Genomic DNA, 13,284 nt, shown 5'->3' on the forward strand with positions numbered 1-13,284 from the left:
ATAGTTTATTATTCTAAAAAAAAATTTTTTTTATTTACTTATTTTATGTATATATATATTAGTTTATATTCGTTTTAAAAAAAAATGTGGGATATATATTATTAATCTAAAAATATATTGCAGATCATTACAGAAGAGGAGTTACTTTAAACTACCATATAAAAAAAAAAAAATTTTTTTTATATTATTACTTTAAAAAGTATTACTTTAAATTTATTTATATGGATTCAATTGAATTTTTATATAATAAATAGATTTTTACAATAAAATAATATATATAGTTTTTTTTAACAAGTATTCGATGTGTGTGTGTAAGCTAAATCTATTAATTAAAAAAAAAAGGCTTTTTTGTTATAAAAAAGAGTGAAATTTCTCCTCCATCCAAATCTGTTTTTTTTTGTCAACAAAAATAAAAACTTTCATCGTTCAAATACTGCCTGAGAGAAGTGTCGATATTAGTGTGTATGTAATAATAATCTATTATACTTCTCTTTGTGTAATAAAATATAATAACAAACGAAACGAACTCCAAAAAAAATAAAAAAAAAATTATATATATATATAAATAATATTAGTTTTTAGCTCTGCCCAATATTTTTTTACGAACCAGAAAAAAAAAATTATATTTTTTATATATATAAATATTTTTTTTTTAAAAAAAAAATAATATTAAAAATATTAAAACAATAATTGAAATTATCTAACATCCAACGAACGATATTTTTCTTATAATTAATAGGGAGAAGAAAATCAGCTTCCTTTGAAAACGACAATCAAGACAAAAAACGATAATTAGTTAAATTTTTTTTAAGCAGGCTCAAAAGAGGTAAAATATTCATTCATTCATTTTTGTTTTTTTTTTTCGTTTTTGAATGGGTTTCACTTTTGTTCTCTCAGAAAAGGAGGAATAAGGTGGTTGGTCATATATTATTCGAGTGATTTTGATCATTCGCTTTTCTAGTTTCCCTTTTTGGTCCAAATCATTTATTTTTTTTTTTATACACTGCCCAATTTTATCACTTAAAGTACTTAAGGTACTTAAAAGTAATTACTTTACTTAACATTATAAAACACCTTTTAATAAGCGATCATACAAAATTTTAACTCCTTGTTAGAAAAATTATTCCTTTTAATCTTTTTATTATTATTATTCAACCTTTTTTTTTTATACCCTTACTTCACTTATTGTTACTTGTTCAGTTCCCGACTTTTTCAAAGTCGGCGCTGATGGTGCGGTGCATTCTTTTCAACTAATCAAATTCCGATTTGTGCAGATCCTTTTTTATATTTTTAGTTACTTATTATAAATAATTTTATATTTATATGTACGTCTAAAGTCGTAATTTTTTGATAACCTCATTACATATGCTCTGTAGTGTAGCCAGTTTGTAGCATAAGTTTTATAAAACCTCCTCATTTTTTTTTCCCACCAAAAAAAAAATTATAAAAAAAAATTTTTTTTTTCACTTTTTTTTTCGGACCCCACTTTTTTTTCCTCCACTTTTTTTTTTTTTTTTTTTTATACATACATATACATATATAAATATATATATATATATTTGAATAAGAAAAAAAAAAATTTTTTTTTTTTCTTTCTATTTTTTTTTATTTTGAAACCCAATTATTTTTTTTTTTAATCACTCTAGTTACAGTTTCTCCATTTACTAAAAAGAGATCTTTTTTTTTTTAATAATCAAACAGAAAGTTTTACGAAAAAAAAGAAAATATCAAACTTTTTTGCAAATTTTTAAAATCATGACTGCTGAACTCGATAGCACACCGAATCTTGTTGGAATGGAAGCATGGTCACGTATGAATCGAGGCTTTAATGCTTATCCTTCATCTCAACAACATCATCATCATCAAGCTCAACAACAACAAAATCACCATCATCAACATCATCAAGCTGTTCTCCCGATGCATCCTCATCCTCAACAGCATCAACAACAACCTTCCCCTCAACAATCTCACACTCATTATCAACAAACTAGACCAAACTTACCTCCAATTGGTGGTTATCATAATTCTGGACCAAACAATAATACCAACGGTTTATTGAGTTCAAATACTCCTGTATCTTACGCTACTAATCAATATGGAAATCCTTCTATGATAAAGACCGAACAATCTTCGGTTCAAAATAGTTCTTCTCCAAATGTTACTACTGCATCAATGGAAACTTTTAGTAATATTACCAATGGTATCAGCAATAGAAAAGCATCAGCTACTACTACTCCTATAACATCCCCAACAAAGAATCCCCAAGATCTCGTAGTAGAAACTCATATTCAAGGAAAGCCACCGTATTCCTATGCTACCTTGATCACTTATGCAATTACAAATAGTCCAAACAAACAACTTACTTTGAACGAGATTTACAACTGGGTTATGGAAAATTATCCTTACTATAAGACTGCCGGTACTGGATGGAAGGTAATTAATTGATTTAATTTTATAGTTATCTATTCGTTCTTTCAGGTCAATGCATAAAATCTTTCAGGTCAACGTATTAAATATTACTCTCTTTTTTTTTTTAATAGAACTCCATTAGACATAATTTGTCTTTGAATAAGACTTTTGTTCGTGTCCCTCGTCCAATCAATGAACCAGGTAAAGGTTCTTACTGGACAGTTGATTTCCGTGCCGCTGAAGCTGAACAACAACATCGTTCACGAAGCAGAAATAACAGATCTTCAAGTGATCCAACTCCTTATCGATCAGATCCTTGGAATTCTTATGATCGTAGATACAGAGAACCCATGACCGCTGTACCAGAAATGAACCGATCGTATTTTGATAGTGTAGTAGGAGTAGGTCAATATGGTGGTATGCAAAATATGCAATCTCCTTATCGTCCTGTAGTACGTTCTCCACGAGCTTACACTCACACAACAATGGGACAACCCTACCTTCCCGCTCAAGGTCTTGGAAGTGGTGCAACCGGAATTGCTGGAACACAACCAACTATGCCATATACCGCCGGTGCCGGCATCGGTAATATTACCGCTGTCACAAATTACGATCTTGAATACACAAATCTTCACAGTCATGCTACAGCCGCTCATGTAGATGGTCATAACGCTGCCTTTAATGGTTATGGTGCTCATCCAATTTACCAATCACAAATGACAACACATTCAGACAACAACACATCGGTAGCTCACACATCTTTCGTTTAAGAGTATATATAATATTATATATATATATATATATATATTTTTATTTTTTTTTCTTTTGAAAATTTTTTGTGAATCAAAAAATTTTCTTGTACAGTAACTATTTTTAAATTTATAAAGTATATAGTTTAATAGGTTAATTTAGGGTTTATGGCTTATATATATAACATATATGAAAATATATGACAATTTTCCTTTTTTTTTTTATGTTTCGTTTTTTGTATTTTTTTTTCTTTTCTTTTCTTCACTTTGAATATACGTTTTCATCGTGAGGAAGAACATCGTGCCTAGGTCACGGTGTTTTTTTTTTCATCTTTTATTTTTCTGATTTTCTTTTAAAAATCAATCTCTGGCATTAAAAATTTCAAATAACTGGCAAATCTGAATTTTTTTATACACTTACAATTTACTTTACTTTACACAATTATATATTATATTATATTTCTTTGCACACTATTTTGTTTGATCTATTTCTCTATTCTATTCTATTCAATGATATTATATAAATTTCGTTTAAAACCTTTTTTTAATTGGGTTTTTTTTTTCGATCAGCACCCCCTTATTCGTTTTTTTTTATATTGCATTTTTTTATTATTATTATTACTTTTACTTTATTATACTAGTTTTATTATATTTTCGATTTTTATTTTATTTACAAGCTGAGAAAAAAAACCTTATTATTCCTTTTATTATACTTGTAATAATTTGTGAATGATGATGGACGAAGTTGTTTATTAAAAAAAAAAAAATCCAAGATTTTACGAACAAGAAAGGAAGGAAGGAATAAAAGATTATATCCCTCCGTTTCTTTTTTGTTCATTAATTTTTCTAATCATTAATAATTTACATTGAACCGTTTTTTTTTTTTTTTATACAAAGTGTTTTATTATATACGTTTTTAATGTTAATAATATATATGAAATAAAAAAAATAAAATGTAAAAAGTTTTAAACAATTTAAGTATGAAATGAAAAGTATGATTAAGTATTGAAGTATGATAGTATGTTTGGAGTATGTTTGGAGTAAGAGTATGTTAGAGTACGTTTGAGTATGACTTTGAGTATGTTTGAGTTATGACTTGAGTACGTTAGAGTATATGATTGAGTCCGAGTTTTGAGTATGTTTTACTTTGGCGATGTCAGTTTGTGATATGATATGTGATGGAGGGATGGATAAGTTTCTTGGAGTTTTTTTTACGTTTCCAATAGTTTTTTAATAGTTTTTACGTTTTTTACGTTTTTTACGTTTCCATTGAGTTTCTTACGTTTCTTACGTTTCTTTCGTTTTTTACGTTTTTTTACGTTTCCATTGAGTTTCTTACGTTTCTTACGTTTCTTTCGTTTCTTACGTTTTTTACGTTTCCATTGAGTTTCTTACGTTTTTTACGTTTCCATCGAGTTTCTTACGTTTCTTACGTTTTTTACGTTTCCATCGAGTTTCTTACGTTTTTTACGTTTCCATTGAGTTTCTTACGTTTCCAATGGTTTTTTACGTTTCTTACTTTCCATTGAGTTACGTTTTTACGTTTCCGGTTTTACGTTTCCATTAAGTTTTTTACGTTCCACTAAGTTTCTTACGTTTCCAATAGTTAACAATCAATCGTTAATTCAATCTTTGATTAACAGACGTGGTACGGAACAATGAAACGTGAAGAAAAATATAACGTGAAGAAAAACGTAACGTAACGTGAAGAAAAATATAACGTAACGTGAAGAAAAATATAACGTAACGTGAAGAAAAATATAACGTAACGTGAAGAAAAATATAACGTAACGTGAAGAAAAAATATAACGTGAAGAAAAACGTAACGTAACGTGAAGAAAAAATATAACGTGAAGAAAAACGTAACGTAACGTGAAGAAAATATAACGTAACGTGAAGAAAAACGAAAAACGTAACGTAAAGGAAAACGTAACACGTAACGTGAAGTAAAGAAAAAATATAAATATAAATATAAATAAATAAATAAATATAAATAAATAAATATATACAGTATATATATATTGCAACGAAACTATCAATTTTAATATCAAAAAACTAAATTTCAATTAAATATCAAAAACTAAATTTCGAATTTCGATTAAATATCAAAAACTAAATTTCAATTAAATAAAAATCTAAAAAGACGCGAAAACGAAAAAAGAAAGAAAAGGAAAACACGATCTATTTTTAGATATCTGACGTCTCACCAGTCGATCATAGATTTACCATGCACATTTCTTTGACTCACTATTTTTAATCTCACCCTTTCTTTTCTCACACTCCCCTTAGGATTTGCAGGGTTAGGTTACTAGGTCACTCTTTTTTTTTTGTCGCCAAAAGATTAACAATTAATAATTGTAGTTTCAAATTTGGAAATAATATTTTATCTAATATTATCTAATATTATTCTTGATACTTTTACTTTACGATAATAATCACCAAAAATCAATCAATCAAAAGTTGTAAAAAGTAAAGATTAACTTTTTTTTTTATTCTTAAAAGTATAAATTATTTGATAGTTAAAAATGGTTTCTTTCAATATCAATTACGCCCAATCAATTAATCCTTTAGATTTTTGTGTTACGAAACGGATGGGTCATGGGATTGATTTTTATGTTCTTTGTCAATTAAATGATCAAACCGAATGGGATATCCGCTGGGATATCCGCTCCTGGATAAGAAAAAAAAACGGATCATTTACGAATTATACGATGAAAATCCGTAAGTTATCCAATAAATTTCGGCGATTCCCGTTCATTTATTGTCATAACTGAGTCAAGTAATTATTAAAAAAGAGTAATAAATATAATACCTGATTAGAGAGGATAATTCCAAATAAAGTTTTCAATGTAATGTTTTTTTTTATGTACGTTATGTAATTAAATGAAGTAATGAGTTTCTTGATAACGCATCTTAAAAATCTTGTTTTTTCTTTACACAAAGTTATCTTTAATCAATAAAAAGCCATCGATCATCTTTATATTTTAAGTCTGTCTATTTAGTCTATTTAAGTCTATCTATTTATTTTTATTATCCTTTATTTATTTATTTATTTATTTTATTTATTTATTTTATTTTATTTATTTTTTTTTTATTTATTTATTTTTTTTTAATAAAGAAAAAAAAGAAAAGGGGCAATTAAAATAAATGATCGAAAAAAATTATTTCATCATTCTTTTTTCTTAAAAAAAAAAAATATTTTATCATTTTATCATTTGATTATTTTGATTATTTTGATTATTTTCATTATTTTAAAATTATTTTTATTATTTTAAATTATTTTAAATTATTTTTAAAATTGGTTAAAAAAAAAAATCAACTATTACTTTTTTTTATTTATACGAGATATTAACTGTTAATATAATATATAAAGTTTGGTGTGTACAGTATTTGGCGTTTTATCTAAGAGGTATTGGACGACAAGTTATTTTGCTTTCTATGCAATGTAATTTTTCGGAACTTGTTTATTTATCGGCAGTTAGCATCAATCATTATTCTCGGGTTTATAACGGAAAGATAATTTTTAATAATGTATTTAAAAAAAAAAATCACGCCTCAAAAAAAAAAAAAAAAATTTAATTAATTCATTTTTGGATTTTAATCTGGAAAAAAAAAGGAAGAAAAAAAAAAAAATTTTTTTTTTTTAATGATTTTCGAAAATGAATATTTTTTTTTTCTAAATAATTTAACTTTTTCAAGGAAAAAAAAAATGTTTTTTTCTTCTTTAAACTCTTTAAACTCTTTAAACGATCAAATAATTGAAATTTAATAAAAAATTTCAAAAAAAAATTCAAAATTTTTGAAGTATAAAAATTTATAAATAAAAAATTTTTTTTTTCCCAATTTTTTTTTCCCAATTTTTTTTTTCCAAAAAAACCTTTGTATTGAAAAAAGGTTTTTGTGATAGAAGATCATCAATTTAATAAACATGTAAATATTGTAAATATGTAAATAAATTTTTTTATTATTATTATCCATATTTATTTTTTCCCTTTTTTTCCCCTTTCCATTTTTTTTCCTTTTCTCTCCATATTTTTTTTTTTTTTTTTTTTTTAAAGTTTTTCTATTTATTGTTCGGTGTTACCAAAGAAATAGGTGAGACGAACTGTCCATAATGATAATAACGAATTTGGTTTAATCAAATAAAAATTTGGTAACTCTTTTTTATAAAATGTGTAACTTTTTCAAACTTTTTTCAGTTATTATAAGTGTGTCACGATCTTGTCACTCTTTCCAGCTTAAGATTCCGTTACGCCGAGATACCAGTTGATACCATTTAAATATAATTTTTTCTTTTTTTCGAAGACATTAAAGTTTCTTCAGCTTTTTGTTTACAAAAAAAAAAGTTTTTAAAATAAAAAATAAAATAAAAATAAAAACATTTAAAAATTTTTTTTAACGAATGAAAGTCATATTATTTTTATTATTATTATTATTTTTTTTTTCTTTGTTTGTTTCAAGTTTTTTTTTTCTTTATTTTTACAGTTTTACAATTTTACAGTTATACAATTCTACAGTACAATTCTACAGTTCTACAATTCTACAGTACAATTCTATCAAATTCTATAGTTCTACAGTAGTTCTACAATTCTACAGTTCTAACATTTTCTATAATTTTTTACAATTAAAAGAGATCTTTTTTTTTAAAAAAAAAAACTTCAGCCAAAAATTTACGCCAAATAAAAAAAAATCTTAAAACGAAAAACGAAACCCCCAACAAATGGTCCAACTAAAGTTTCAATTCATTATAAATTAGGAAATACTTACTTTTTTTGATATCGTAAATGATATATATCAAACAGGAGGAGTTAATTAGAGTTAAAAGAAATAGAGAAACAGAGAATATAAACAACACATAACAGTACGTAACAGTACGTAACAGTCGTAAACACTCATAAACATTCATAAACATTCGTAAACAGTCTTAACAACAAAAACAACAAAAACAACAACAATAACAACAACAACAACAACATCAAACAATTATAATAATAATAATAATTTGAACCAGATTTATTCCCATTATTAAAATATTACTAATCGTTTTCTTATCATAAAATTTGAATGAAAAATTGTTGCCACATAAATTTGAATGAAATCTCATATAATCAATCATATTAATCACATTAATCATATATTACGTATTGTCATCTATTGGTTTATAGGTTGTTTGTTTATGATAAAGTTTATTGGTGTTTCGTAAAAAAAATAAGGGGGGGGGTAAAAAAGGCTTAAAGAAGAACAATTGGTTTTTTTTTTATTTTTTTTTTGAAAGGAGAAGAAACAAAAATATAAAAAATTTCGGAAAAACTCATTGTGTAATGATAAACATTAAATATTAAACATTAGTACAAAATATATAAAGTATTCTTATTAAATACCAATGAGACTTATTTCGAGAGCGTGTATTCCACCTTTGGTTGTTTTTAAAAATAGTAAAAGTAAAAAAGAATCGTTGTTAACTTAATTATAACGATATATTGTAACCTAAATTAGGTTAATTACAACCTTTAATATTATTATTATACATGACAATACAAAAAGTGAAATTTTTTTACTCCATGAAATGCACAACATTGTTTCACTTAAAAACCAATTAATTTAATGTACGTATTGTACTTTAAAAAATTCTTGCATTATCAAACGAATGCACAGACTTTTCAAATAGATATCTTTTTTTAATGAAGTTTAGATCTGAAAAATATTCCAACTTAAAATTTTTTTAAGGGGGATAATGTAACCTCTGTAACCGCTCGGAGAATGTTGGAACAAAGAAATTTTTATTAATCATTGATGATAAGTAAAAAAAATGCATCATAATCTTGATTTATTCTTGTTATGTATACTTTGTATTATAAAAACTGGTTTTTACTTGTTTATTGCATACCCATTAAACTTGGTCATACCTTTTTGCTTTCAGCCTACTGATTTTTTTGGCGGGAATTTCCGTGTTTATTCCGTGTAACATTCATGTTCTTTTTTATCCTTGGTAAAAAAAAAATCCTTTCTCTATATCACGTGTTACGTGTGAAGTTTTTAATAATCGCGAATACCCCCCCGGCTATAATTTATCCCACGGAGATTAACAATCATGTAAATCCAGAATAAAACAAGATATTCGTCGGGCAGCTGTCAAAATTATATATATTTATATATTTTATATATACTTCATATATGATATTTTTATATTCCACAAATTTAAAAAAAGTTTAAGGGATTTACTAATTTAATTAAATAAAAATTTTTAAAAACAAAATAACCATTTGTAGTATTAAAATCCGATGAAAACTTTTTTTTTTTTATTATTATTACTTGTTTGCTTATTTATATAAAAAAAGAGGAAATTTTTCGAAGGATCTGCATCGACATTTGCGACATTATGGGATGATCAAATAAATAAACCATCAAACGATGTTTTTGAACCCTATTATTTACTGAAACATATATATGGTTGATCATCAAAAAGAATTTTCATTCATTGTTATCTACTTTTCGTATTATAAGGGGTGATTATATGATTATATGATTATATGTGTTTATATGATTATATGGTTATACGATATTATATGATTATATACGATTATATGGTTATATGATTATATGATACCACATGGATTATACTGTATATGATTATATGATTATATGATTACATGTCCTTTTTTTGGTGATTATGTTACAAATTTGGATCGAAAAATAAATATTTTATATAGGAATTTTACGAATATTTCTTACCAAGTTTAGAACTTGAAAAAAGGGGGGGAGGGATGAAATATGAAATTTTATTGTTTATTATCCTATTATCCTATCTACTATTTATTATTTATTTATTTATTTTAAGAACCCGGTGAATTTTATTTATTATATTTTCCGTAATATTGAAATGAGAAACCGGTTTTTTTCTTTCATTAAAACAGGTTTTATTATTTATCAATAGTAAATTTTTGGTTAAAAAGAAATTTTTATAATAATCAAATAATATCATTATTGATTTATTATCCAATTTTTTTGGACTTCGAGTCTCTATGATGATCTCACATTACCTCACGTGCTATTTTTATTTGCAGAACGAAAATCTTGTGAATGTGTAAATATGTGGAAAAGTGGAATCTTGTGAATATGTGAAATATGTGGAATCTTGTAAATATACAAAATCTTGTGATTATACAAAATCTTGTAAATATACAAAATCTTGTGAATATACAAAATCTTGCGAATATGTGGAAAAGTGAATCTTGTGAATATGTGAAATATATGGAATCTTGTAAATATACAAAATCTTGCGAATATACAAAATCTTGCGAATATACAAAATCTTGTGATTATACAAAATCTTGTAAATATACAAAATCTTGTGAATATGTGAATAACAAATTTAATAAAAATCTAAAATTATGGTATCCACGTCATTGTATACAGTAAATTGTATACAGTACACGAGCGAGCGATACGCAATTCTAAGAAATCAAACTTGAACAATTTGAAATACATCTTTTAATACATCGTTTATCGCCGTTTTCAAAATGATGTACGCAGTTAAATTTGAATAAACCGAAAACTGAACGAAATATGGACAAAAAACGGATGAAAACCGGGCGAATATTGGTATTCGAATATACGTACACAATTTTGAAAACGGCGATAAATATAACCAATTTTTTATACAAGTACGAATATCAAAGATATTTTGACATGTAGATGGATGGTGTTTGGGAAATTTCCATTTGAAATTGAGATTTTTCAATAACTTTTTCAGCTAATCCATGTTAGAATAAAATGAGCGATTCTTTGAATTGAAATGCTTCAAGATCCGTTACCAATCCGGTTAAGGTAAAAAGAATTGATAAGAGAACAAAGATGAGTAAAGTGATACGACCTTATTGAGTATTTTAGGAGTAAAAGTAAGTTAAAAAATGAATTTTTATTTGAATTTACAATTTTTGAATTTTTGGAATTTTTTTTTTGGTCATATATTTTTAAATATCATCGTAAAAATATCATCTATTGATACTAGTATTTGATAGTAAAAGTAATATATTTAGAATTTTTTTTGAAACTTCGTGTCTTTAGACTTTTTTAGACTTATTATCATGATCTTTTGTGGCTAAATTTTCCATAAAAGTTATAGAAAGCCGGAATTGTCAAATTTTTAAGTCGGAAATTTTCTGATAATCTATTTATTTTAATCGTATATACTGTATATGTACAGTATTATTATTTATGAAATCCGTTAAAAAAATTCATTCGAAATAAGTGTATATATATATATATATATTATATTTTGGAAGGTAAAATAGCGTTTAATAATTGTTTGATTTATTAATTGACGTTTACAAATTCTGTTGATAATATTGATGATAAATTTTAGCAGCTTAATGTAAATATATCTGCTACCGCAGTAAGGAAGAATTTTGTTATCGTAAAACAAATTTTTGCGGAATTTATAGATTAAAATATTATTCAAAGTTTATAAACTTATTTTTATCCAAAATTCGATTAAAATTTTAAAATAAAACAAAATAAAATCATATTTTATTAGACTCAATCATTTATCATGTATAGTTTTCACAAAATTAAAACATTATTAACTAATCATTTACCAATTTTTAGTACTAATTTTTTGTCTCACAAATAATTAACCATGAGAATGTTAACCCGTAGACTCATTGAATAAGGGGATTAACGCAGTGTTGTACATTGGACATTGTCCGGCGATTTTTTGTGGACACGGACGTCCGAAAAATCCATGTCCGCGTCCATAGTCCGCGGACTCTCCGGACACAAGCTGTTAACTAGCGGATATGTACCGGACTGTACGGTCCGGGACTGTCCAATGTCCGTGTCCCATGACAAACACTGGATTACGATTAACGTAACCATAAAATTGACACCATTAACATTTCAGGACTTATGAATAAGAAATTACACTGACTCTCTCATCATCCCTCTATAAAAAAGTCTATAAAAAAAAAATAAACTAATTAATTAATTAATTCAAAAATTATTTTACATTATCTTACCATTCAAATAAAACTGTCGGATCTTTCGTTGCTCTGCGCCGCGCTTCGCATGTTGCGACGACTCTATAATTTGTTGAGCGCGGCTGCTTCATTCTCAAAATGAAAGCCATGGTATAATTGGCGGTTGACTTTACTTTTCTTCTTCCAGAACACAGAAAAAACCCAAAGACGAGGCTTAACGACTGGTAGCTTCATAGCGAATATGGCTACTGCCTACTGGTCACGATTGGATTTGTAACTTGAGACGATGAATCTGAAGTAGTAGTATCCTATAGCATTATTTAGAATTACCTATCTTCGTGTTCCTAATACATTAAGTTGACGCTGATTTTTTGTAATAATTCTATTTACAATAAACACAGGCGGTTATCCTGCAAAAATTGATAAGAGATATAAAATTGCATCCTGTCAAATCAGTAATATTATTTTCTTATTATTTAATGCAGCACTTCGTTTCCAATAATAAATATTTATTTATTTACAGCCGTTTTCATAAGTTATGGGACACTCCAACATTTTTGTTCAAAATTATTCGTAAAACTCGCTATATAATTTCTATCTTGTTTTGAATTTTACCGATGTCTCTCTGCATGTGATTTTGTGTAATAAAATATTTGTTAAAATATACATTTCTAATACAAATCGCGTCTCATATATCAATCTTATAAGCGGAGTAGCAATACCTTGATATTATGCACGTGTTTAAATCTCATTTTTTATTATAATCTCAGCTATAAAAAAATTATGAGTCATCTCGCAGAAAAAATTTTTTTCAATTTATCACTAAAAATCTAGATCATGACGCAATTTTTTTATACTCTGACCATAGCAGACTCCGTGGGAAAAAAATCTTTTGTATGACATAATCTTTTTAATAGCTAACAAATTTATATAAAATACCATCCTCTTTCTTATCATTTCCAACGTAGTAATTTCTACTTCGTAGTTTTTTTATCCTTTCCTTTAGTATTTTGTAATTTGAAACTTTTTATCTCGGAACGAACAGTAATAAATTTTTTCGTGTTTAAGTTTAAAAAAAAATACAACAAATTTAATTTTCAGTTATAAACAATTTACTTTATTGGTTAAAATTATTTCAAACACTGTGT

The 13,284-nt window shown here is 25.9% G+C and overlaps 1 protein-coding gene across 1 annotated transcript; it reads left to right on the forward strand.

Annotated features, from left to right (window-relative positions):
* Positions 1 to 399: 399 nt before the first annotated feature.
* Positions 400 to 4,133, forward strand: OCT59_016631 (uncharacterized protein). The gene is made up of 4 exons (XM_025310316.2): positions 400 to 462; positions 740 to 826; positions 1,702 to 2,433; positions 2,541 to 4,133. Exons 3-4 carry the CDS (start codon positions 1,756 to 1,758, stop codon positions 3,177 to 3,179), a joined length of 1,317 nt encoding a protein of 438 aa, XP_025183446.1. The 5' UTR covers positions 400 to 462; positions 740 to 826; positions 1,702 to 1,755; the 3' UTR covers positions 3,180 to 4,133.
* Positions 4,134 to 13,284: the final 9,151 nt, after the last annotated feature.

This window comes from Rhizophagus irregularis, chromosome 25 (genome assembly GCF_026210795.1).
Source record: "Rhizophagus irregularis chromosome 25, complete sequence".
NCBI classification, from domain to species: Eukaryota; Fungi; Glomeromycota; class Glomeromycetes; order Glomerales; family Glomeraceae; genus Rhizophagus; species Rhizophagus irregularis.

What these genes read in the sequence shown, in the direction of transcription:
- OCT59_016631 (XM_025310316.2), top strand. Translation starts at nt 1,756, where the DNA reads ATGACTGCTGAACTCGATAGCACACCGAATCTTGTTGGAATGGAAGCA. An exon ending in CTGCCGGTACTGGATGGAAG is followed by an intron (nt 2,434 to 2,540) that starts GTAATTAATTGA and finishes TTTTTTTAATAG; the next exon opens with AACTCCATTAGACATAATTT.